Consider the following 24,885-nt stretch of genomic DNA (forward strand, 5'->3'; position numbering starts at 1 on the left):
TAGTTTATCCTAGAAGCAACATCCTAGAGAAGGGTGAAACAAAGTCAGCATATCCCAAAAGCAGCAAGGTCAGACCTGTGATTTAGGAATTGAATTCCAATCAATTCAGCACTGCTGCAAGGGAAAAGGAACAGGCCTTGTAGTCAGAAAAGGCCTGGGTTAGAGGAATTCTGACACATACTGGCTGTGTGACCTTGTCAGATTTCCCAGCGGCTCTAGATAACTCTCTAAGACTATACATTGTAGAGAAGGTCCCCCCTTTAATTGGTAGAAGGACTTTTTCATACCACAGAGGTCACAGGTCCAGTTCCTATGCCTTATTTGCTAGGCACTGGGGATTCAAAGGTAAAAAGGAAGTGTTTTCTATTTTCAAGGAGCTTGGGTACAGAAGAGGAAATATAAGGTTATATGTAGGTGTGTAAATATACACATATACATATAGGTGTATATGATGTTTATATGGTTTAAGCAACTGAGTTAGGGATGGGTTGACTAGAGGAGATGAGAATCTAAGAGACCTATTAGGAGTCTGGTCAATAGCTGGGGCAAGTCTGAACTGGGGTGGTGCTTTTAAGAGTGGAAAGGAGATAGATCAGTGAATAAGCATTTATCATGGCAGAAGCTATGGAGGTAGGATCATAGATTTCGAGCCGGAGATATTTTCAAAGACCTTCTATTCCAACACCTTCATTTTGTGGATGAGGACACTAAGGCCCAGGGAGGTGGTTACTTGCCAGGGGTTATACAGGTAGAATGAAAGGAAAGATTTGACCTCATATCTTCTGACTCTTTTTCTTTGGAAACTCACAGGTCACGGGTAGAAGGGGGATAAAGAAGAGAAGAAGGTTGAGGTTGTGGACCTGAGTAAGGAGAGTGGTGCTCTCAATAGAAAAAGGAAAGTCTGATGGAAGAATGACATGTAGAAAGAGAAAGATGATAAAGAGAAGGCAAAGAGGCCTTTTTTTTCCTATTGTAAATTTTTTTTTACATTTTACATGTGAAACTGTGAATCTATTATGTACAACTTGCTATTCCTTTTAAGTATATAATAAAGTTATCATGTAACTTTCTTTTCTTCCCCTTTTGTCTCCCCTTGCCACCCTCGAGTTGGCTACCATTAGACACAAATATATGTGTATTGTATGTATGTATATTATATATGTATATAAATGTGTGTGCATATATGTATATCAAATCATTCTACACATACTTCTGTTTATTAATTCTTTCTCAGGATGCAGATAGAATCTTCCTCCATATGTCCTTTATTATTCATTTGGGTATTGATGATAGTCAAAATGACTTGGTCACTCAAAGTTGTTCTTAAAACAATATTGCTGTTACTGTACACAATGTTCTCTTGGTTCTGCTCACTTCACTCTTCACCATTTGGTGTGTCTATCTCTGGGGAGGTGAATGAACCACATGTCACCTTAAAAGTGGGGGAGACTTATTATGATTGTCTGCTAGACACAGGAGCCTCTAAATCAGTATTAGTAAGCAAACCAGATGCTGGGTGTAGACCTGTAGGATTTTTGAATGTAGTGGGAGTCTCAGGAAAGAGCCAGAGAGTGGCAAAATTGAATCCTCGCATGGTATCTATGGGGCCCTTAACAGTAGAACATTCATTTTTACTCATGCCTGATGCCCCTGTAAATTTATTAGGTCGTGATCTCCTTTGCAAGCTTAGAGCAACCATATCTTGTGCTCCAGATGGGGCTGTCTCCCTACAATTGCCTGAGGATATTCCTTCCAACCTAACCTATGACGATTCTGAAGTAGAAAAGTGGAAAAAGAAATTTAAGGCGAAACAGATCAATGGCATCTGGGTGTCTCCGGAAGGTAAGCCATTTCTTCCCCGGAAATTCTACCACCAGGTATGCCTCTCTGTTCACAGAAAAGGCCATTTTGGTACACAAGGCATTGTAGACTCTATTAAGAGAACCTGGATAGCACCAGGTGTGACTAATACAGCATCTCGAATCTGCTCGGGCTGCTCCACATGTCAGTCTTATAATCAGTATGCTTTTAAGGCCAAAGCTTATGGAGGGCGTCCTCTAGCATATACACCTTTTGAGCACTTACAAATTGATTATATTACTATGCCAAAAGCAGGACATTATAAATTTTGCCTTGTTATAGTTGATCAGCTCACTCGGTGGGTGGAGGCCTTTCCCAGCCCCCGAGCCACAGCTGCCTTTGTTGCCAAAATTCTCCTTAAAGAGATAGTACCTCGTTTTGGCCCACCAGCCCGCATCGATTCTGACAAAGGCACACATTTCACTGATTCGATTTTATCCCAAATCTACTCTTTCTTGGGAGTGACTCCAAAATTCCACACGCCCTACCATCCACAAAGTTCAGGCCAAGTCGAACGTATGAATAAAGAGCTTAAGAGTATGATTGGCAAATTATGTACTGAAACCCATTTGAAATGGCCTGATGTTCTACCATTGGCATTATTCTATCTACGAAGTAGACCAAGAGGAGAACTTCATATATCTCCTTATGAAATGCTTTTTGGTCACCCTCCTATCCAAGCTAAAACTTTTTCCCCAGTTTATACATCACTGGTGGGAGGTGATACTTCTGTTGCTTCCTATATACAGGAATTACAGACCAGGCTACGTGAACTCCATGAGGCAGGAGCTGTGGTCCAGGCAGGACCATTAGACTTTTCATTGCATAACTTCAACCCAGGAGATAAAATATATGTAAAGAATTTTCAGAGAACCAGTGGAACTCAACCTGCCTGGGAAGGACCTTTTCAGGTATTATTGACAACTCCTACTGCCATTAAAATTGGTGAAAAAGACTCATGGATTCATTGCTCTCATATAAAGCCTGCACCATTCATAGGTGAAGAGATTTCAGATAGACCTGAGGTAGACGTTAAAGAGGTAAAAACCCTAACGAAAGCAACTGTTAAAGAGCAAAGAAAGTTCAGAGGAAACAGGCAGTTCCCATTTAAGAATCCCACTGATCAGTTAAATGCTTTGGGACTCAGTCTTCGTAAAGTATCAGGAGACAGAAATTGCCTTTTTAGGGCTTTAGCAGACCAGCTAGAAGGTCACTGTAGAAATCATCTCAGACACAGACCAGAAGCTTCTTCCATTTACTAGTCTGGGAGATAAATTAAGGGAAAAGTTAAGTAGGGGAGATTTATGATCTAATATCCAATTTTAAATCTCACATATCCACATTTTTCTAAGATCATTGAGCTCATTTCTTATAACACAGTAGTATTCCATCACAATCATATACCATAATTTGTTCAGCCATTCTCAAATTTACCAGCATCCCTACAATTTCCAGGGGTTTGAGGTTTTTTCTTTTCTTTTCTTTTTTTTTTTTTTTTTTGCTTTTTAAAAAAAAATAAGTTTTGATTGATGACTTTTGTTTTTTTCTATCACCATAGTTTTTCACAGCATCCCTCTTTTTCCCAGAAAACCAGCCTATATAAATCTTTTTAAAAGACAAAAAGGAAAGAAAAAGGGGGAAATCAGCATAATTGATCAATATATTGAAAATGTCCAAAATATATGAAATATGCAACACTTGTTTGCCTCCCATCACTGCAAAGGGATAGATTGAGGGTGTGTTCTCATATCTCTTCTTCCCAAACATGCTTGTTCTTTATAATTTTACAACATTAATTTTTAATTTTTGTGGGTGGGGGGAATTCTTTTTGTTTACATTATTGTACTGGATGTATTCTTGGTAAACAGGCTTCAGAAGCAACTCTCCCCTCTCCAGGATCTCAAAGAGAATGATGTCCCTTTAAAAATGGAGGAAACACTAGGAAAGATAGAAAAGAGCTGAATCAAGGGGAATCTTGACTTATATCAGGAGGTTAAAGACTGAAAGAATGTCACACAAAGAGGAAAGGAAATAAAAACTCTGATTGCCTGTAGCTAATCAGTTTCTTCCTAAAGGTAATAAAGCTGGACTTTTAGGAGGAAGCTAAGATTTTCCTTCAATAATAAAAGCTAGCTACGGGAACTTGTTTGCAGAACACTTTACATGTTGTTACCTTTTTTGAGCTTCGCAATAATTCTATGAAATAGATACTATTATCCCCACTTTGCAATGGAAGAAACTGAGGCTGTTAGTATAAATGACTTTCCCTGGATAAGAGGCTGGACTCGATTGAAGTGTTCCTTTCCCAACTCCAATACTCTACCACCTAATGATGTGAATCAACAGGTGTGATCTGGTGAGAGATCATCAGGTAAGCGGCTGAGGACCAAGAAATGCATAGTAGCTGAGGACTCCCCGCTGAGAGGTACTGAAGTAGCCATTTATTAATTAATAACAACAGTGGAGATGTTTGCTGCCTTCCTTGGGTTTAAGCTTATCTCCAAGAGGTGACTGGGAACCTCCCACTGCTGACCAAATCAGATGGGTAATCTCGGATGCCCATTGCAAAGAATCATTTAATCATCTAAAGAAAAAAAAAATCTTTGTCATCCTCCCCCCCAACACACGATTTTAAGTCGCAGTAAATATTAAGCTTTGAGCTGAAACTTAATATGCATCTACAAAGATACGGATTCTGTTCAATTCAGCTCCAGCCGAGCATGTAAATTTCCATGGTGTTAGATTGCTAATCTAATTTAGTTTTGGGGTGGCTTATCTAGATTTAGTTTTTCAGAGTCTTCCATAAAAAATGGAGTTCTTATCTGATGCTATTCCCTATGTGGGTTTTAATTTTATTCTATTTTCTAATATTTCCTTGAGGCTGGAACTGTTATGCCTTTGCAAAAGCCAGCCAGCTAAAGTCAAGTGAGGCCTGGGGTTTCACAGCAAAATTAAACTTTCTTTTAGCTATCCCAGATGTTCAGTTATCAATATAATTGTTAGCCAGGTGTGCAAAGCTATTGTTTACGGTTATTTTTTCTTTTTTCAAAAATGAAATATTATGAAGTATTGCAAAGAAAAAAGGCAAAGAAGCACACATTGTTCATGTAGTAAACTATTAACAAAAGACAAGTTCCTTTTTTCCATGCTATTTTTATTTTTTCATTTATTGATTCATTTGTTTTAAGTGCCAGTGCTAGATTCTCCCAGGGGATATCTCCCAAGATGAATAAAGCATAGTCCTTCCCTGCAAAGAATTTCTCCCATGCTCATGATCACCTTTTTATCCCTTCTCCCTGTAGTCTAATGTCCTTCTCATCTACTGTGATTTCAAAATATCGCAGTGTAATTTCCAGTAGCAGGAGCATAGCCCTAACTAGCAATGGAGCAAGGGGCAGGGGGACCCAAGAAGCTGGCTATTATCCCCAGGGACTGATTCTGCCTTCTCATCCTCTGCTCCCTTTTACCCCAACCAGGAGAGTGCTCCTACCTCCAGATCAGCCTGACAATAATGCTTCTCACCCTTGTCCCACCCTTCTAACTTCACCTTCCTCCCCATCTGAAGCCAGTGATGGCCACATTTTCAGGTTCCTCTGTTGACAGGAACCAGTCCTGAGGAGGAACATGGGAAGGCTGGGGATCAGGGTGGGAAGGGGAGCAGCGGTGAAGTAAGAGAGCCTGGCCCACCAAGATGCCGGAATTCAATGTGGGATCAGATAAGGGCTTCAACCACGCGGGCTGTTAAGCAGCTTACAGGTTTGTTAACACCTGCTACTTCTGCCCCACCCCATAGTGAACTCAACCCCAGTCCTCCCCTACTCACTAACCTCCTCAGGACTTAGAGTCAGAGGATCTAAATTTGCATTTGGGCTCTGCCACTTACCTCTCCTGTGACCCTCTCTGTAGCTCAGTTTGCAAAGTGAGGGGCTGGACTAAATAACTTCAAAGGCCCTTCCCAACCGTAAGTCTCTGATCCTTTTATCCGAGACTTCTTCCTCTCAAATACTTTCCCATTTCTGGTGCTCTAAAACCTAACTTTTCTCTTGATAACATGGAATCTTTTGAAATTCCATGCACTTAGCACAGTACCTGGCACATAGTAGGCCCTTAAGCACTGTTTATTGATTGATTAGAACCCTCGAGGCTGAGTTCACCTACTCTGACGGCAGCTTGGTAGTGAAGTGGAGAAAGGGCAGAGCCTCAAGTCAGAAAGATCTGAGTTCAAATATGGCCCTCAAACAGTTATTCTCTGGGCAAGCTCTGTTGGCCTCAAGTATGAAATAATAGCACCCACCTTCCAGGATTGTTGGGGGGAGTAAATAAGATAATATTTGTAAATTACTTAGCACAGTGCCTGGCACATGTTATGGACTTAATAATTCTTGTTACCTTCTTTCTTTTCTTTCATATCACTTGCTACCTGGGCCAGGAGAAGGAGTTGAAGTATCTTTTTCTTCCTTACAGTCTTTTTGAGGATCATCACTCAACAACCTCCTCTCCTTCTTTCAAGTTCACTCCAACTTGTACAGATCCTTATTGTCATCACCATAGACTTCTAGGTCTCTCTCCCTTCTCCCTAATAAGTTCTGTCTTCTATATTCCATCTCCTTGATATTTCAGGTTGCCAGTAGGTTTGGGTGGACCCCTGGGGCAAACTAATTGAAGGGCATGGATAAGAGTCTGACAATTTGGGCAGGTATGAGGGATTGGGTTATGTATCATTGGAGCGAATACCCAAACCAGTTGAGATCATAGATGTGGAATTGTAGACTATAATAATTACTTAGTGAGGATGTTTTTTTTTTTCTTTTCCAGTGGTTGTAGCAAGGGTTTCTTTTTATTTCGGCAACGGTTTCTTTTTATTTAGGCAACTTTTTTGCTTTATAAATATTAATATGCTGCAATTCCCAGATATTCATATCCTTCATTTGCTTCAAGTGAAGGATACCTAAGATACATATAGAAATAGTTTTCTGGTCTTACAATCTGAAAATGAACTCTGTGCTCTTTCTGGCACAAAAGGATGGAATGGTTCTATTTAAGTGGAACAGGAAATGAGCTATTTTTTTCTTTTGTGTTCTGAAGGAAGGTCAATCACTATGGGATATAAGGTCAACAGAAATGATTTATGTGGAAGGGATGGCAAATTGCTGGGCAAACAAAAGGAATTGTAGGGGAGATTTATTGGCCTCTTGTGGCTTATTTCAGCTTATGCATTATAATTAGTTCAATGCTTTCTTTGTTTGGTGATACTCCGATGACCCTTATGGACTTAAAAGGGAAAATGAAAAAGTAAATGAAAAGGCTTTGTGTTGCAAGCTCTGTGGAACTCTGAAAGGTAATTTTAAGTGTGCATTTATTAATAAGAGCAATGCATTAAATCCCTGTTATAAAACAATTTACTGTACCAAGGCATTGATTAAACTGTGGGTCGCATAGTGTCTTTCATGTACTCAGTAATGTAGCATGTAATGCATCTCTCTCATAAGCCTATGGATCTCATATTTCCTGGAGGATATACTTGTCCCCAAACTCATTGTTATAACAGGATTCTACTGTGTTTAGTACTAAATGAATGTTTCTTAGAATAAATAGAATTTTTTTTCCCCATGAAATGTAATATTGCCACAGAATACAGTGGTTAGAGGGCTAGTTTTAGAGCCAGGAATTAAATTCAACAAGCATTTATTAAATGCCTATTATGTGCAAAGCACTAGTCTAAACCTTGGGGAAAGAAAAGACAAAAATCCAAACAGTTCTAGCCCTCAAAGAGTGTCCATTTTCCTGTTCACATATTGCCTCTGTTATAGACTATCTGACTGAAGACACAAACCCTTCATGCTCCAACAACTCTCTGAGACCCTAAGAAATAAAGGAATTGTATGATCTGCATCATGGAGGTAATTTTCACACCAGGATTTCCCTACATTGATGGAAAAAAGAGATAAATGGGTCATCCGCTTCTCTTCTACAACCTCTCAAAATGATAAAAAAAAAACTATCTAAAATTCTTATCCCAATGAAATGTAAGAGATAAAGTTCTACCAGTCTCATTTTATGATAGGTAATTGAGACAATAAGATTAAGTCACTTATCTTGGACTTCCCTGAATTAGGGATGATGGTAAGACCTCCTGAATGGTATTTGGTTTATTTTAGGTTTTGAAGAATTTTTGGAATTATCTTTTTTACGGTAAAGGAGAGGAATTATGTGGTCAAGCTACAAAAATGCCTTTTAGAAGCAAGAATTTATTTATAAAGGGAAGGATTCTCCTAATGTGGTAGATACCAGGTAGTTAATGTGACCATATTAAGGTATATTTAAGCTAATAAAACTTAAAATTCCATTGACTTTTGAGATATGCTGTATAAACTCCTTGAAGGAAAGGATTGTTTCAAGGTGGGCTTTTTTGTTCGTTGGTTGGTTGGTTAGTTTTTTGTCCCCAGGTCTTGACATAGTCAGGTAGCATGGATAGTTTGCTAGGCCTGGATTCATGAAGATTCATCTTCCTGAGCTCAAATTTGGCGTCTTACACTTACTAGCTACTCTGGCCAAGTCAATTAATTCTGCTTGCCTCAGTTTCCTCATCTGTAAAAGGAGCTGGAAAAGGAAATAGCAAACTATTTCAGAACCTTTGCCAATAAAAACCCAAATGGGGTGATGAAGAGTGGGATATAACTGAAATGAATGAACAACTTGACATAGTACCTTGTATCAAAGCAGGCACTTAATGTATGTTTGTTGCACTGAGTTAAATTGAAATACACATATGTTTCAGGTAGAATTTATTTTTAAAAATTTAAATGTACAACATTCAAGCCCCTGTCTCACTTGAATATCAAAAGTTCATTTGCATTTTTGTGAAAGGTTAGAAATCTATCCAGATATCTTAGGAAACCACCTTTCTCCTATAAATTTCTACAGTGTTTCACAGGCTTGTGGGGCAAATGCTAAAAAGCAAAGAAGGGGCCACTAGGTGGCGAAGTGGATTGAGCACCAGCCTTGGAGTCAAAAGGACCTGAGTTCAAATCTCACCTCAGACACTTACTAGCTGTATGACCCTGAGCAAGTCACCTAACCCCAACTGCCTTTATAAATGAATGAATGAATGAATGAATGAAATTTTTTGAAGCAAAGGAATTGTTGGGACTCAGCAAATAAATCTAGCTTTTCAAGATTGGGAATTAGAGCAGATGCTTTCCTAATTGTGTGAATCATTTGATTATTTACATAAGAACTACTAATAGACTACCAAAGTATAGTGACACTAATTGAAATTAGTAGATTCAACCAAAAAAGCCAAATGAAATAATCTGGATTTGTGTGGATATTTTTAAAATTAGTAAAAAAATGTGAGTGTTTCTCCTTCCATTCTTTAGCTGAGTGAGAAGAGGAGACCTTCCTCTGACTTTGCCTTCCATCTCCTGCTACTTCTGTCCCAAGAGGGAACAGCACTCAAGGTTAACTGAGTGACTTCCATCTGTGCAAGCACAAGATAGTATCCACCAGCTGCCACCAGCCTGATCTACCACCCTAAATGTAGAGAACTTCCGGTGCAAAGAGGAGCAACTATCCCTTTGGCCATTGGTTACATGATTTTCTTCACCTTCATTTAGCAGCATGAAGGATCAAAGGTGGTGAATGGTGGGAGTGATCCAAGGTTGAGGCTTGGCAAGGCACTATTGGCAAGATAATAAGAGGGCCATGTACTCAAGAGAACATAGAGAAAAGTTGAATTGATTTACCAAGAAATCAAGATGGGAAAGAGAAGAGACAGTGGCTAGTGCAGGAATAATGATCTGAAAGAGAACTTGAATATCAAGGGTTTGAAAGTCATACTGTAGATAAAGAATTAGTGTGAAAATAATATTACCAGGACCCCCCCACTCCCCGCTGAGAGAGCATAGGTTGACCTTTCTAAGGACAATCCAGCGTCCATAAGTTACCTCACAAAACCTTGTTCTCGCCAGAGGATCTGAACTCTGACCTCTGCACACTGTGTTCATGGACCTCCACGTCAATCAATGGACTTGAATGCTACCAGCCAATTAGCATGGAGCAGTGTGTGGGGACTGCCTCTTCTTCCTGACCTTCAGGGAGCTTCCGATAGCAGAGAAACAGTATCTTTCTCTTGGTAGCCTGGGTCTGCTAGGTGGAGGCAGCTTTTTCTCCTGTCTCTCCCATAGATCTTAGCTAGGCTTTCCTATTCTTTCAGAGACACGTGTTCTCTCTTTGCTAACCTCTAAAATACTTTAATAAATGCTTAATGTCTAAACTGTTGCTGAAGCTTCTAATTTATAAGTAAATCCTAGCTAGCTTTCTCCACACTGGGGACAGGAATAAGGCTACCACACATTAGATTTTACTCATCACATTAGGTTTGGTAACAGAAGACAGAGGGGAAAGGTGAAAGCCAATAGATTATGGTTAAGTAAAAGGATTTCAAAATTTTTTAATATGAAGGTGGTACATTTACGGGTGATGCCAAGATCAAAGATATGAACATTTTTGTGTATAGCTGAGGTAGGGTGGGAGGAGTAGGTCATGAAAAGTGAATAGGTTGAGAAACCAAATGATTAGGGTATTTGAGGGAGAGACTCTCTCCATATCTATCTACATACATATATACACACATATACATACACACAGACACATGTGTGTCCAACTCACATATGTATACATACATACATACACACATACGCACACACACATATGTTGAAATCCCTTTGTATGTGGACAGGAGTTGGAGAGGAGAGAAAAATTGTAAGCCTTGTACAAACTTATTGAGGAAGGAAGGGGAGTGACATGGAGGTCTGCAGATAACAGCTACGTAGATTTTGATTGGATAGTAAATATAATTTCATGAAGCTCAAAAGGAGAAGAGGTTACTAAGTGATGAAGGTAGGAGGGAATAGAAGTGGTAATGGGAAGCAAACAAGGAGTATTCCCAATTCCTCTGCCTCAATTAGTAAGCCGAAGAGAATGATTGAAAATGTAGATAGTGCTGGAAAAGGTGACCAGGGAGTCTGGGTCATTGGGGGAAGCCAGGTTTCAATAAAAGTTAGTAGGTGGAAGAAACAGGAGAGAAGAAAATTTAATATGAAGGAAAGTTTGTTGTCTATGGAACAGAATTCCAGAGGGCACAGTGGAAGGGGTGGGTGGTATTTGGTAGAGACTTTGGAGTGGGAGGGTTGAGAGTGATGAAAATAAGGATGCATGTCATAGCAGATGGGGAATGAGGTTTGAGTGATGGGTTACAAGGAAGGGTTCAAAATGCCTGGGAAGTGTAGAGCATGACCAGATATGAGAATGTTTATCATTGAGAGGAAGGTGCCACATCTCTTCTTAGAGGAAGATGGAGACAAGGGGTTAGTTGGGAAGTCCCATTTGTCTATTCCTCTCTGAAGGCAGATCAGACCAGGAAATGATATAGTAGGAGATGGGAGTTGAATGTGAACAGGAGATGGAAGTCCCACTCCCCACCTATTTTCCTCTTCCCCTTCCCTCAAGGCCAGCCAAGGAAGGAGATGGTATGCTGACTCCGTGTCACTGGTCTTCTACCTATTCCTCAAAGTAGATACCCATTCTTTCTACTCAGGGCATTTTTCCTGGTTACCCTCCATTACTGCAATGCCTTCACTCCTCATCTCCAACTACTACCTTCCCTGGATTTCTTTAAATCCCAACTGAAATTCCATCTTCTAAGGAAAGCTTTCCCAATCCCTCTTAATTAGAATGCCTTCCTTTTCTAATTATTTCCTATTTATGCTGTATGTAACTTGTTTGTACATATTTGTTTGCTTGTCTCCTCCATTAGATTGTAGGCTCCTTGAGGGTGAGGACTATCTTTAGTTTATTTTTTTATTCCCAATGTTTAGCACAGTGTTTCTCACAGAACAGGTGCTTAATAAATGTTTTTTTTGGCTGAGTCAGCTATCAAAGTGATCTTCCTCAAACTCAGGTTTGGCTAAATTATTCCTGCTCTGTCTCCACTCAATAATGTCTATGGACTCCCTATTACATTTGAGGTCAAATATAAAATACTCTGGTTTTCAAAGCCCTTAATCACCACCCCTTCCTTCTTTTGCTGGGCTTGAAACTTTTTCTATCTTAATTTCTTTCATACGCTTCAGTGTCACATTGGCCAACTTACCAATCCTTACACACAGTACTCTTTCTCCCAACTCAGCACTCTGACCTCCATGCTTGCAATGTCCTGGCAGACAGGGATTGCCTTGTTTGCTTGTATTTATATCCCCAGTGTCATAGAGTAAGAACTTAATGCTTTATCTCTCTATCTGAGTTGAGAGATGGTTTCCCCATCCTGAAGTTCCCTATATCAGTGAAGTGACAGCTACTATCCCTCTCTTATCCTCTGCTACTAATTTATAGATATATTGCAATGTTGGTGGAGGGAGTTCTCATACCTAAAAAATTAATTAATCCTAAGATTTTCCTCTTCATGCATTAATTAACCTAAGGGATTAACAAGGATCAAATGAGACAGTAAGTGAAAAGCATTTTGCAAATCTTAAAGCACTGGTACAAAGCAGTAGTTCTTAACCTAAGGTCTGAGATTTTTTTGTCTTAATAATTTGATAACTCGTGGCATATAGGTGGTACAAGGGATAGAGTGCCAGGCCTATAGTCAGGAACTCATCTTCCTGAATTCAAATTCGGCCTCAGACACTTACTGGCTGTGTGACCTTGGGCAAGCCACTTAACCCTGTTTGCCTCAGTTTCCTCATCTGTAAATGAGACAGAGAAGGAAATGGCAAACCACACCGGTATCTTTGCCAAGAAACCTCAAATGAGTTCATGAAGATTCAGACATGATTGAAAATGACTTGACCAACAACAATTAAATAGATTCAATAAAACTGATTTCCTTTGTGATTCTATATATTTCATCTTATGTATTTAAAAACATTATTCTGAGATGAGGTCCTTAGGTGGAGACTGCCAAAGGGGGTCCCTTGATATAAATGTTAGCTATTATTGTTTGAAGTCAGAGCCCAGTGCCCCACAGGCCTAAGAAGGATTGCTCACCAAAGGTTCTTGAAAGCCTTACAAAATCACTTGTCCTTGGTGTGTCCCCTTTGTGCCAAAGGAAGGCTCAGGGAAATAATAGTTTTGTGCTCCAAAGGAAACACACTTTGTCTCCACTTGGCTCAGCAGTGCTCAGAAGAGTTGTGTTCATTCCGATGTGTGCACTTAGAACCCCATAGGGTACGATGATGGAGAGAGAATGAGAAAACCTGGGTTCAGATCCCTCTTAGTTATTTAAGAACTGAGTGACCTTGGGCAATCAATCAACAAATTTTGTTAAATATCCTATGGGCTGGGGACTAGGAATACAAAGACCAAAATGAAAGAAGCCCCTGCCCTTAAGGACTTTGTAATAACCTACTTGAGGAAGCAGTGAAAGAGGCAACAGGTACATATAACAGTAAGTCACTTAACTACTTAGATGTCAGGTGGTACAGTAAATAAAACTCAGGACTTGTAGTTGAGACCTAATTTCAAGTACTCAGAGCCTCAGACACTTATTCTCTGTGTGACTCTGGGCAAGTTGCTTAACATCTGTCTGCCTCAGTTTCCTCAACTATAAACTGGGAATATTAATAACACCTACCTCTCAGAGTTATTGTGAAGCTCAAATGAAATAATATTTGTAAAGCCCTTAAGATAGTGCCAGGCACAGAGCAGGCTGTTTTTGTTGTGGTGGTTCAGTTGTTTCTGACTCTTTGTGACATTTCCTTGGCAAAAGTACTGGAGTGGATTGCCATTGTCTTCTCCAGTGGAATTAGCAAACAGAGGTTAAGTGGCTTGCCCGGGGTCACACAGCTAATCTGAAGTGGAATTTGAACTCAGGTCTTCCTGACTCAAGATCCAGTGTTCTCTCCACTGAACCATCAAGCCTCTTCTTGGTAGATATATTTTTCTTTTTTGTGGGGCAGTGAGGGTTGAGTGACTTGCCCAGGGTCACACAACTAGTAAGCATCAAATGTCTGAGGCCGGATTTGAACTCAGGTCCTCCTGAATCCAGAGCTGGTGCTTTATCCACTGCACCACCTAGCTGCCCCTTTTGGTAGATACTTAATAAATGTTGCTTCTCTTCCTCCTTCCCCCACCCCCTTGATAAACAATATGGTCCCTTCCAGTTCTAAATATGTGAACATCAATGAGCTTCTTGGTCTCTTTCCTGATTCTTGTTGATCTTTGAAAGTTATGGAGTCAAAAAAAAAAAGGGGCAGCTAAGTGGCACAGTGGATAAAGAACTGGCCTTGGATTCAGGAGGACCTGAGTTCAAATCTGACCTCAGACACTTGACACTTACTAGCTGTGTGGCCCTGGACAAGTCACTTAACCCCAATCACATTACCAAAAAAAAAAAAAGAAAGAAAGAAAGTTATGGAGTCATGGGATCTAGAGATATTAGAGATAAATATCAGAGATAAAAAAGATATTAGAGATCATCCCTCTGGACTATTGCAGTAGCCTGATGGTTGGTCTGCCTGCCATGAGTCTCTCCCCACCCCAGTCCATCCTCTACTCAGCTATCAAAGTAATCTTCCATGGGGCAGCTAGGTGGCGCAGTGGATGAAGCACCAACCCTGGATTCAGGAGGACCTGAGTTCAAATCTGACCTCAGACACTTGACACTAGCTGTGTGACCCTGGGCAAGTCACTTAACCCTCATTGCCCTGCAAAAACAAAACAAAACAAAGTGATCTTCCTAAAGTGAAAATCTCCCCATCTGCCATAATCAAGTCCAGTGGCATTCTTTGACCTCCAGCATCAATTATGAATCAGGTTTGGCATTCAAAGCCCTTCATCTGCCTTTCCTTCTCCCTACCACTTTCTAGATTTCTTCTTTTCTTTAGTATTTTCAATCTTCACATTATTCCCTTTCACATCATCTATGATCTAATCAAACTGAAATTCATATATTTCTTATTAAGTGCCTCATGCGTGGCCTACTAGATCAGACTGACTTCTCCAGCCATACTTGACATATCTTACCCACTGCTTTAGACCAAAGACCTTGCCCTGGAGGACTTAATCCTTTTACAAGGGTCTTTCCTGATTTTTAGTCCTTGCTCCCCCCCCAACCACCCCATACTTTTATCATATATACATCTATGTGAGATTTATATTGTATAATTATATATGTATATATACATATAATTTATGTAGCCATATATGTACATATATGTACAGGGAAGGGAATCATATTTTTTCCATGCTTAATCCTAGGGAGGGGAGGGAGGGAAGGAGGTTTAAAATGTGAAACTCAAAACTATGAATAAAATGTTTATTATTTTTAAAAAGGTATTAAAACATTGCTCAAGACTTGGTTGGTGCAGGAAACAAAGGGCTGTTAATTTTGCTTCCTCATTTCCTGAGTACAAAAGTAGGCACATGACTTTGGGACATGCTGGACATAAGGAAGGTGCAGTATATTACCAACTAAGTAAAATTTATCCTTGATGACATTTTACATGTGTTTATGCATATTGTGTATATACACATCTATATCTCTGTCTAATTTGCTTATTTATATTCAGGGATATGCTGGAACCAGTTCCAGCTCAAACTGGCTAGAAAGAATGGATCATTATATTTTCACTGTAAAGATTCACACCTTGGAAACTGGCAATATTAGAGATCAGTACTTGGTTTATTTTTTTGTTGATTGCCTAGATCAGTGAAGGAAAACTGAAGGAAAAAGGAAGGCCACACACAAGGATCCCTGTAGCCTGTATGTTGACTTGGAAAACCACATACTAGCATTATGTTTTATTGTATTTTTATTTATTTTGTTAGACATTTTCCAATGACACTTTAATCTGATTTGGACCAGGGTGTTTGATACGTCTTGTCTAGACTTAAGAAAATGATGGAGAAAATTTTAATAATGCAGATTAGATTTTACAGTGTGTTGTGGGAACATTGGGGGGGGGGTGTTAAAGCCAGCAGTTATTAATTTGCCAGCACACTCCTGCTTATGTTGAAGGGGTAGGATTAGTGCCCATCCTCACTGGATCACATGTGGAGCTTGTTTGAACTTCCTTGGCTACTTCCAGTAGTGAATGTGTCTCAGTGTTGGAGGACTTGGGCATTGGCATGAAGAAGTAATCCTCTTAATTGTTCCTTTGGTGCCAGAGAACCTAGTGCTTTCCTCTGCCCCAAGACAAGGCAAGTATCAGAGAGGATTGGCCACTGAGCCAAGAAGACTCCACTCAGTAGACTGCGAGAGCTTTCACTCTTTGTTCCTATCTCTCTTCCCATATCATCCTTCCATGTGTCTTACCTTGGAGGCAATGGCTTGATCCCAAGTATGTAGGCTCTCAGTGAGGCCTTCTCTTATACTTCCCCCATACTGGCAGTCATAGTAGCTGCTTACTCATGGCAGTTAAAGTATTTGATCATCTAGGTGAAATAGAGTCAAGATCTCAAAGCCCTGGCTATTCCTTCTGCTTAGTGTTTCTTTTCCTGAGCACAGGTGTCCAAACAATGGTTTTGAGATGGACATTTCCCACCTTAGAGGCAACTTCATGAGTTAAAGAGGTAGGGATATCCGGGGTCCCTCAGCTGATGCCAACTTTACTTAAGGAGAGGAGAAGATACCATTAACAGGAGGATCAGCTTGGCTTACCAGAACTTGGGACCTTGCAGGAGTCATTTAGACAATGTAGGTGAGAGTAAAATGCTAGATATTTCATGCTTTGAGGTTTTAAGTATCAACCTTCTCAGAGAGTATAATTAGAATTGTAGATTAATGCTTCATGTTTTATATCTTTGTTGATGTGCTCTTATGGATTTTTTGTATTTTAAACATTTCTTTGGGGTTTGGAAGAAATGAATAGCTATCCCTTCAAGTTCTTTTCTTTCTTCGTTTTTTGTTTGTTTGTTTGTTTGGTGGGGAAATAAGGGTTAGGTGACTTGCCCAGGGTCACACAACTAGTAAGTGCTAAGTGTCTGGGGCCCAGATTTTGAGCTCAGGTTCTCCCGATTCCAGGGCTGCTGCTTTATCCACTGTGCCACCTAGCTGCCCCATCAAATTCTTTTCTGTTTGTTTTTTTGGGGAGACATAGGTAAAAGGTAAGGCTTAAGGATTTTTTTTTCCCTGAAGTTCTAGGGTGTGAGTGTAAAGAGACTTCTTTTTAGAAGCCAGCTTCGTCTCAAGACTGAAACCTAAATGAGCACAGAGATGAGGAACCCCTCTCAAGTAACATACACAGTAAGGCTCAGAGATTGGATTTGAACCCAGCTTTTCCGAGCCGGAGCCAATGATGTTTCCAGTCTAAGTTGACTTTCTTCGACCATGCTTGCTTCCTCCTCGCCCGCCCCTCTCCCCCTGCTCCAAACCCCTTCCATTCAGGGGAAAATACTTAGGGGAAGATCAGACACCTCAGCGCAAGGCTCTCCTTTCACTTAACTATGGCTGTAATGGAAAGGAGCGGCTTTAAACCAGACAGAAGACCTCCTATTGCTCTTCAATTTGCTGTATCCTTGGGCATCATTTAATCTCTCTGAGTCTCCTTTGTCTCCTCATATGCAAAAAGAGAGGTTTGAACTGGGTTATGTTTATCCCTTCCAGGTCTAAATCCTGTCATCTTCTTATGAGTATGCACCAAGGCCTCTGGTAGGTTAGCCCCATCCCTCTTTTCCTCTAAATTACTCACTAAGGGGCGTGGCCCTCCAGCTGGGGCTGGGGAGGAAGCAGCTAATGCGTAAGGAGGGGTGAGGCATGTTAGTTTAGAGCTAAGGGATTTGGGACTAGCTCAACATTTTTGTAGACTTTGCTGTTGTTTATTAATAGGTCGACTAACTCAAGTAGCGGCCTGTTGCTGCTACCATCCCTAGTGGAACTTGAACTTTTGCATAGTTGGGTAACTGACCCTAGGATTAAGGGGCCTCCAGCTGAACTCTTTCACAGCGGAGAAACCTTAGCACTCTACTCCCACCTGCAGCTGTGTCCAGTCTGCAAGGGGTCTCGGACCCACCAATTGTGGGCGGAAGGGCTGTCCAGTGCTTGCCCCTGCGTCTTCCTTCCGTGGCCATGGCTGTCCCGCAGCGGCTCCTGATCCGCGGAGGCCGGGTGGTAAATGAAGACCACTCCCAGTTGGCTGATGTGCTGGTGGAGGATGGCGTGGTACGAGCGCTGGGGCCCGACCTCCTGGCGGCTGGGACTTCGGCTGAGGGGCTTCGAATCCTTGATGCCACCGGCAAGCTGGTGCTGCCCGGGGGCATCGACACTCACACCCACCTGCAGTTCCCTTTCATGGGATCCCAGTCTGTGGATGACTTCTACCAGGGCACCAAGGTACTGACCATCCTTTCTACTCCCTCTTTCCGACCAAATCAAGCAGGAGCCGAGAACTTTCCCTGTGGAGGAGTGTTGTAGGAGGGTATCCTCCCGGCCGGGCATCAGCGGCAGATCTCTGCCCTGGACTTCATTGCCCACCTCCTCCTGGGATTCCAGGCGACCCCTGGGGACTGTCTTTTAGGCTGATCAGACGGTGTAAAGTTAATAAGGGCTTCGGGAGTTTAGCAAGCACTTTCTTGCTGCGTTTTTGTTTGTGTTTTGGTTTGGTTTGGTTTCGAAGCATTACGGTTGGGGGTTGGGAAACATTGGGGAAGTCTGATGTGTGTTTGTATAAGGGGAGGGATTTGAAACCTGAGCTAACTCGCACCACTTTCCCCTTGGCAAATTTCTCTTTCCATTTGCCAGTCTATCCGTCCCTCCCTGCACGCAGCGGAGCACCTCTCTTCATGCTACGGGGCTTCTTTTCTAATACCTAGTTAGAGCCAAAGGACCCCTCCTCTTGGGCCACAGATATTTGAAATCGGTCTCTTCGTAATAACAATAGCACTTTGAGGTTTGCCATGCACTCCACATAATTATCTTATTTGATCCTCACTACGACCCTGTCCTATATTCTAATTGTTGGGGGAGGAGAGGTTTGCCGAAGATCCCGGCCACTCTGGGCAAGTCACTTAACCCTCATTGCCCCGCAAAAATAAAATTAAATTAAATTTAAAAAATGTTATTCCCCGCCCCCCCCCCCAAGAAGAAGAAGAGGAGGAGGAGGAAGAAGAAGACGAAGAAGATGATGATCCCATCCAGATCCATACATTCTTTTACGTGACACACAGGCATCTCTCCATCTCTGACCCTCTTCTCATCCCATGGTCACCCTTCAAGAAGTCACAAGGAAAGTTAAGTAGTGTGTGTATGGAGAAGGGTACCAGGCAGCTCTGACAGTTGTTCTGTCTGTTCTCGCTCCTACTTCCCAATGACTTTAGAAACCCAGTGCTTTTTAAAAAGAAAGACAGCATAGCTAGTGGGAAGCCAGAAGCAATGTAGAAATGACTTCCCAGCCCACTTGCCTGCCACATTACAAATGCACTCTCGTTCTATTTGTCCACCGAATGGATATTGCTCCTAGTGGTTCTCTTTAAGTATGAAGAGGAAGACATACTACTGAGTTTACTTCAGTTTACATAGCTCTGAATCTTATCCACTAATCAATAGATCATCAGGTGATACTACAAACAAAGAAGCAAATCTTAAAAGCCTCCAAAGGATATGGGAGCAGAGGAGACTCTTTTAAGGAGTCTCCATAAAGTTAAATCTCTTTGATCTCAGAACATCTCTCTAAATCAGAACTTGTACATCCAGCCGTGATTATTCTAATTTGGATTGTAATAGGGAAAATGCTCCTCTAAATTGGAAGTGCATCAGCTAGACTGTTTATTTATTTATTTTGGAGTAGCAAGTAACCTAGTTTAGTGGTTTCCATTAGAATTTTCCTTAGCACTGCACTCAAATGTTTGAAATAAGAACTCTATGATGCATTTGGTATATGGCCCCAAAGTCTATTCTCCATATGAAAATTTTAAAATTATGAACTTAGCAAATGCCAAATAAAATGAGTATTTTCATATAAATGGAATAGAAAAAATGTAACATAAACCTGCATTATATACAGAATGCCATATATATATATATATATATATATATATATATATATATAATTCAACCTGTAGCTTTCAAAGCTGTCCTGCTTGCCTGTGCTTCTTTCTGGACTCCCTTCTTTTCTCTAATTTTTAAAGCTGACTTAAAGGAAATGAAAATTAAAGCAACTCTGAGTTTCTAAATAACTTCCATCAGATTGTCAATGATGACAAAGAGGAAAACAAGAAATATTAAAGGTGTTGTGAGAAAACAGGCAAACTAATCACTGCTGATAGAGCTGTGGACTAATTCAGCTATTTTGGAAAAGCAATTTGGAAGTGTGCTCAAAAAGTGACCAAGCTGAGCATATTCAGTTAACCCAGTGATACCACTGTGAAGCACATGCCCTAAGGAGAGAAAAGAAAAAAGAAGACGTAGGTATAAAAATATTCGTAGCAGCTTATTTCGTAGCAGAAAAAAGATCCTGCAAACTAAGTTTGTCTACTTGAGACTGGCTAAATAAATAAGATTTGAATGAAATTGAATATTGGGCCATAATAAATGATGAAATGGACAGTTTTCTTGGAAACTGAGAAGACTTATTTGAACTGATACAGAGTGAAGTGAGCAGAATAAGAACAATTATTACCTTGACAACAATGATTATAAAGAAAAACAAATTTGAAAAACGAGAACCGATCAGTGCTATGATAAAACAGGAGTTCAGAGGACTAAAGATGAAACATGCTACCTACCTCTTTTGTCAGAGAGGTGATACTACACTTCAAATAGAGACTGATGTTTATATTTTTGTACATGGACAAAATGGACACTTGTTTTGCTGGACTATGCTTATTATGAAGGTTTTGTTCTTTTCCATTGCTATTAGATGGGGGTTGGGAGCACAGGAGGAGTGATAATAAATGTTTGTATAAATAAACCAATAAATAAAAGTTACCCCAATAATCCTCTTTGTTTTTCTTATTTGCTATACTGTTCCTATTTCCCTTTTGCCCTCTGCTATCATGGGGTGGGAAAAAAGAAAAACAAAGCCCTTTTAACAGATATACATAGTGAAGCAAAATAAAATCCCACATTAATGTGTATGTGTGTGTGTATATATATATATATATATATATATATATATATATATAAAAGAATTAATTGTTATTTGAGGTTTTTATGGCTCGGCACTCACTGGCCTGGGGCTCAGCAAACTGCATGGCGCTCCACCCACTGGTTGTAGCCACCACTCACCAACACCTACATAGGCCTGGCAAAATTATAATGATTGGAAGCCGAGTGAGGGCAGTCATGTGACTGTCAGAGCAGCCATCCCATTGGCTGGGGCTGTGTGGGGTGTTTCTAGGTTTGGGGGAGGAGAATTGGTCATTCTAGATGGAAGCTGGAAAGCTATAGGTGTTCTGCTGCGTATTTTCAGCTGATTCCTGGGCGGTGGTATTTTTTTCAGGTATTATAATGTCCCTTTCCCCATTTTATTTCCTTTCCCTTGATCCTACGGATCCTGTTTGTGTGTGTGTGTGTGTGTGTGTGTGTGTGTGTGTGTGTGTGTTTTAAGTTCGTTCTTGTTAAAATAAATCTTGTTCTGTTTTGAGGGAGGTTGCCGGTCTCCTTCCTTGCCCCAATATTGCGGCGAGCCGCTTAGCTAGCACTCCCCAATTAAAAATCGGTCCCCACTATATATATACATATACATATACATATACATATACATATACATATACATATACATATACATATACATATACATATACATATACATATACATATACACATACATATACACATACACATACATATACATATACACATACATATACACATACACATACATATACATATATACACACACATATATACATATATATACATATACACACCACACACACACATATATATATGTATATATATATGTATATATATATATATGTATAAATAAATTCTTTATGAATCCATCACCTCTCAGTGGATAGAATGCATCATGATCAGTCCTTTACAATCCTGACTGGTTATTATATTTACCATGATCCTTACCAAGTTGTTTTTCTTTATAATATTGTTATTATATAAATTGTTCTGGTTCTGCTCACTTTGTATCAGTTCATATTGATCTCAGTTTTCTCCAAAAAACATCCATTTCATAATTTCTTATTTTGTTCAGTCATTTTTCAAGACCACACATGCTACATGAGAATTGTAACTATTTATATATGGGGAAATGAAAAATTTGGTGGGAGTAGGGAGTGGGGATGGACAAGATAGCTATGCTGAAGAAAAATATTAATGTTCATACTGTCCTTTATGTTTTTAAGCCCAGACTCTAAAAACTATTTAATTAAACTATTTATTCTAGCTTGGAGATAGAGATGTCTGTAACAACATAGTTGCTTATGTTCTCCAGCATGATGCCCCTATCCCAAGTAGAATTGAAATAACATTTGTGGAAATCTTGAAGAAGGAAAAAAATATGTTTAAATATAGTCTTTGGTTAACCTTCCAGAATTGTTGAGTAAGCAAGTTGTCACCTTATTTAATCTTTGGTTACTCCCTTTATTCTTTTTTGTTTTGTTTTGTTTGTTTGTTTGTTTGTTTTGCTGGGCAATGAGGGTTAAGTGATTTGCCCAGGGTCACATAGCTAGTAAGTGTCAAGTGTCTGAGGCTGCATTTGAACTCGGGTCTTCCTGAATCCCAGTGCTATATCCACTGCACCACCTAGCTGCCCCCCTACTCCCTTTATTCTTGGAGTTAAAGGCACCTCCTACCTTCTATCCCAGTGCTTAGCACAGTGCCTGGCACACAAATACTGGTTGACTTTATGTCTAAAGTAGCTTAATCCTTTCTCAATGAGGAAGAGTGGGTCCTAGCACCAAATACTTTGGGTGAATTGAGTGGCAATGACATGATCAAGACAAGAATTAAATTTGGTTATCATCTTTAATAAATTACTTTTTCTCCTTGATTATCACCCACCTTTCCTAGGGGCCTTGCCAAGAATTTTATAAGGGACTTTTAAGAGCAGAGAAATATTTCTTAAAATATAGAGACTGCTGGACCTGGAGTCAGGAAAACTTGAGTTCAAATCTAGCCTCATTCACTTTCCTATTTGTGTGACCTTGGACAAGTCACTTAATTTCTGTTTGCCTTAGTTTCCCCATCTGTAAAATGGGAATGATGATAGCACCTACATCACAGGGTTGTTATGAGAATAAAATGAGATTATATTTGTAAAGTACTTTACAAACCTCAAAATATTATGTAAATGCTAGCACTTAGAGTTAATAAAACATTTTAGAAAAAACTAAGTAGGATGATTTTAATATACTTCCACAATTACCTTCAAGAATTTGATGGGTTGGGGGCAGCTAGGTGACACAGTGGATAAAGCACTGGCCCCGGATTCAGGAAGACCTGAGTTCAAATCTGGCCTCAGACACTTGACAATTACTAGCTGTGTGACCCTGGGCAAGTAACTTAACCCTCATTGCCTTGCAAAAAAACAAAGAATTTGATGGCTTATCATATGGAAGAATAATTTGATTTGGACAGAATTAGTAGTTAAGGTTATGTGAGTTAGATTTAAAATTGATGTAAGGAAAAACTTCCTTACAATTACTGCTGTCCAAAAGTGAGCTGCCTTGGATGGATCATGTATTCTCCCTAGCTAGAGATCTTCAAAAGAAGCTTTGATAAGCATTTGTAGATGTCATATAGAAAATTCTTGGTTAATCACAGGCTGCACTTAATGATCTCTGAAAATCCCTCTGATGTTTGTTGTTGAAATGAGCTCTTAGCTACATGTTGTTGTTCAGTAGTGTCCAACTCTTCATGACTCCATGGACCATACTGTCCCTGCGGTTTTCTTGGCAAAAATACTGGATTGGTTTGTCATTTCCTTCTGCAGTGGATGAAAGCAAACAGAGATTAAGTGACTTGCCCAAGATCACACAGCTAGTAAGTGTCTGAGGCTGGATTTGAACTCGGGTCTTCCTGACTCCCGGGCCAGCAGCATATTCACTGAGCCACCCAGCTGCCTCTTATATACATGAGGACTGGGCTGATTTCCATTCCTTAGGTACTACTACTTCCATGCCCCAAATTTACCTCCTATTTATTTTATATAAATTTTACACATAGTTATTTGTATATAAGTTGTCTCCCCTATAGAATATAAGTTACTCAAGAATAGAAATGATTTTGTGGTTTTTTTTCTTTATATACCCTGAAGTCTAATATAGTGCCTGGCAAACAGTGGGCATTGAATCAGTGCTTGTTGATTGCTTGATTCTATGAGCACATCATTTCTTGTAGGACCTAATCCACATTTATATTGCCATCAAACCCTGTGCTTTCCTTTGATTGAGTAGGAAGGCATATACTGACTTGCTTTGGAGCAGTGGTGCTAAACTTGGTTGGAATGCACAAATGTACTTAAAGATTTTTGGAGCCACATATTGACATAGAAAACAACATAGAGATAACACGATCTACATTCTATCATGGGCAGTTAGGTGGCACAGTGGATAGAGTGCTAAGCCTGGAATCTGAAAGACTTTTCCTGAGTTCACATCTACCTTCAGATACTTACTAGCTGTGTGAGCCAGGGCAAGTCACTTAACCCTGTTTGCCTCAGTTTTTTCATCTGCAAAAGAAGCTGGAGAAGGAAATGGCAAAGTGCTCTAGTATCTTTGCCAAGAAAACCCCAAATGGCATCATAAAGAGTTTGTTGTTGTTCAGTCATTTTTCAGTTACAACTATGTTCTATTGTATTTTATATATTTTCTGATTATGTTTCAATCTGGCTTTGGTTGCATGTGGGAGTATTCCACTCACGTGACTGATACCTCTGGTTTGGAGGAGCTTGTACAATTCTTTGTAGAATTTCTCTATTACAACATATGCTGGGGCTTAAACTTTAATTATCTTCATGGTGATCTCTTTGCTTATGTTTGATATGTGTGCACTGTAACATGAGGTAATTAATTGTTTTACCATAGGTATTTCTTGTTGCCTTTGAGTACATTTGTTGAGTTGTTTCA

The 24,885-nt window shown here is 40.0% G+C and overlaps 1 protein-coding gene across 2 annotated transcripts in view; it reads left to right on the forward strand.

Moving 5' to 3' along the window:
* Positions 1 to 17,655: 17,655 nt before the first annotated feature.
* DPYS (dihydropyrimidinase) overlaps positions 17,656 to 24,885 on the forward strand; it is a 130,340-nt gene continuing 123,110 nt past the window's right edge. Inside the window, exon 1 of one of the 2 annotated variants that reach the window (XM_043977721.1) lies at positions 17,656 to 18,193. In XM_043977721.1, the coding sequence (XP_043833656.1) occupies positions 17,930 to 18,193 (264 nt within the window). In that variant the 5' untranslated portion in view covers positions 17,656 to 17,929. The remainder of the gene's footprint in view (positions 18,194 to 24,885) is intronic. The other variant, XM_043977722.1, reaches the window with a different exon arrangement.

The sequence above is a fragment of the Dromiciops gliroides genome, chromosome 1 (assembly GCF_019393635.1).
Source record: "Dromiciops gliroides isolate mDroGli1 chromosome 1, mDroGli1.pri, whole genome shotgun sequence".
NCBI lineage: Eukaryota > Metazoa > Chordata > Mammalia > Microbiotheria > Microbiotheriidae > Dromiciops > Dromiciops gliroides.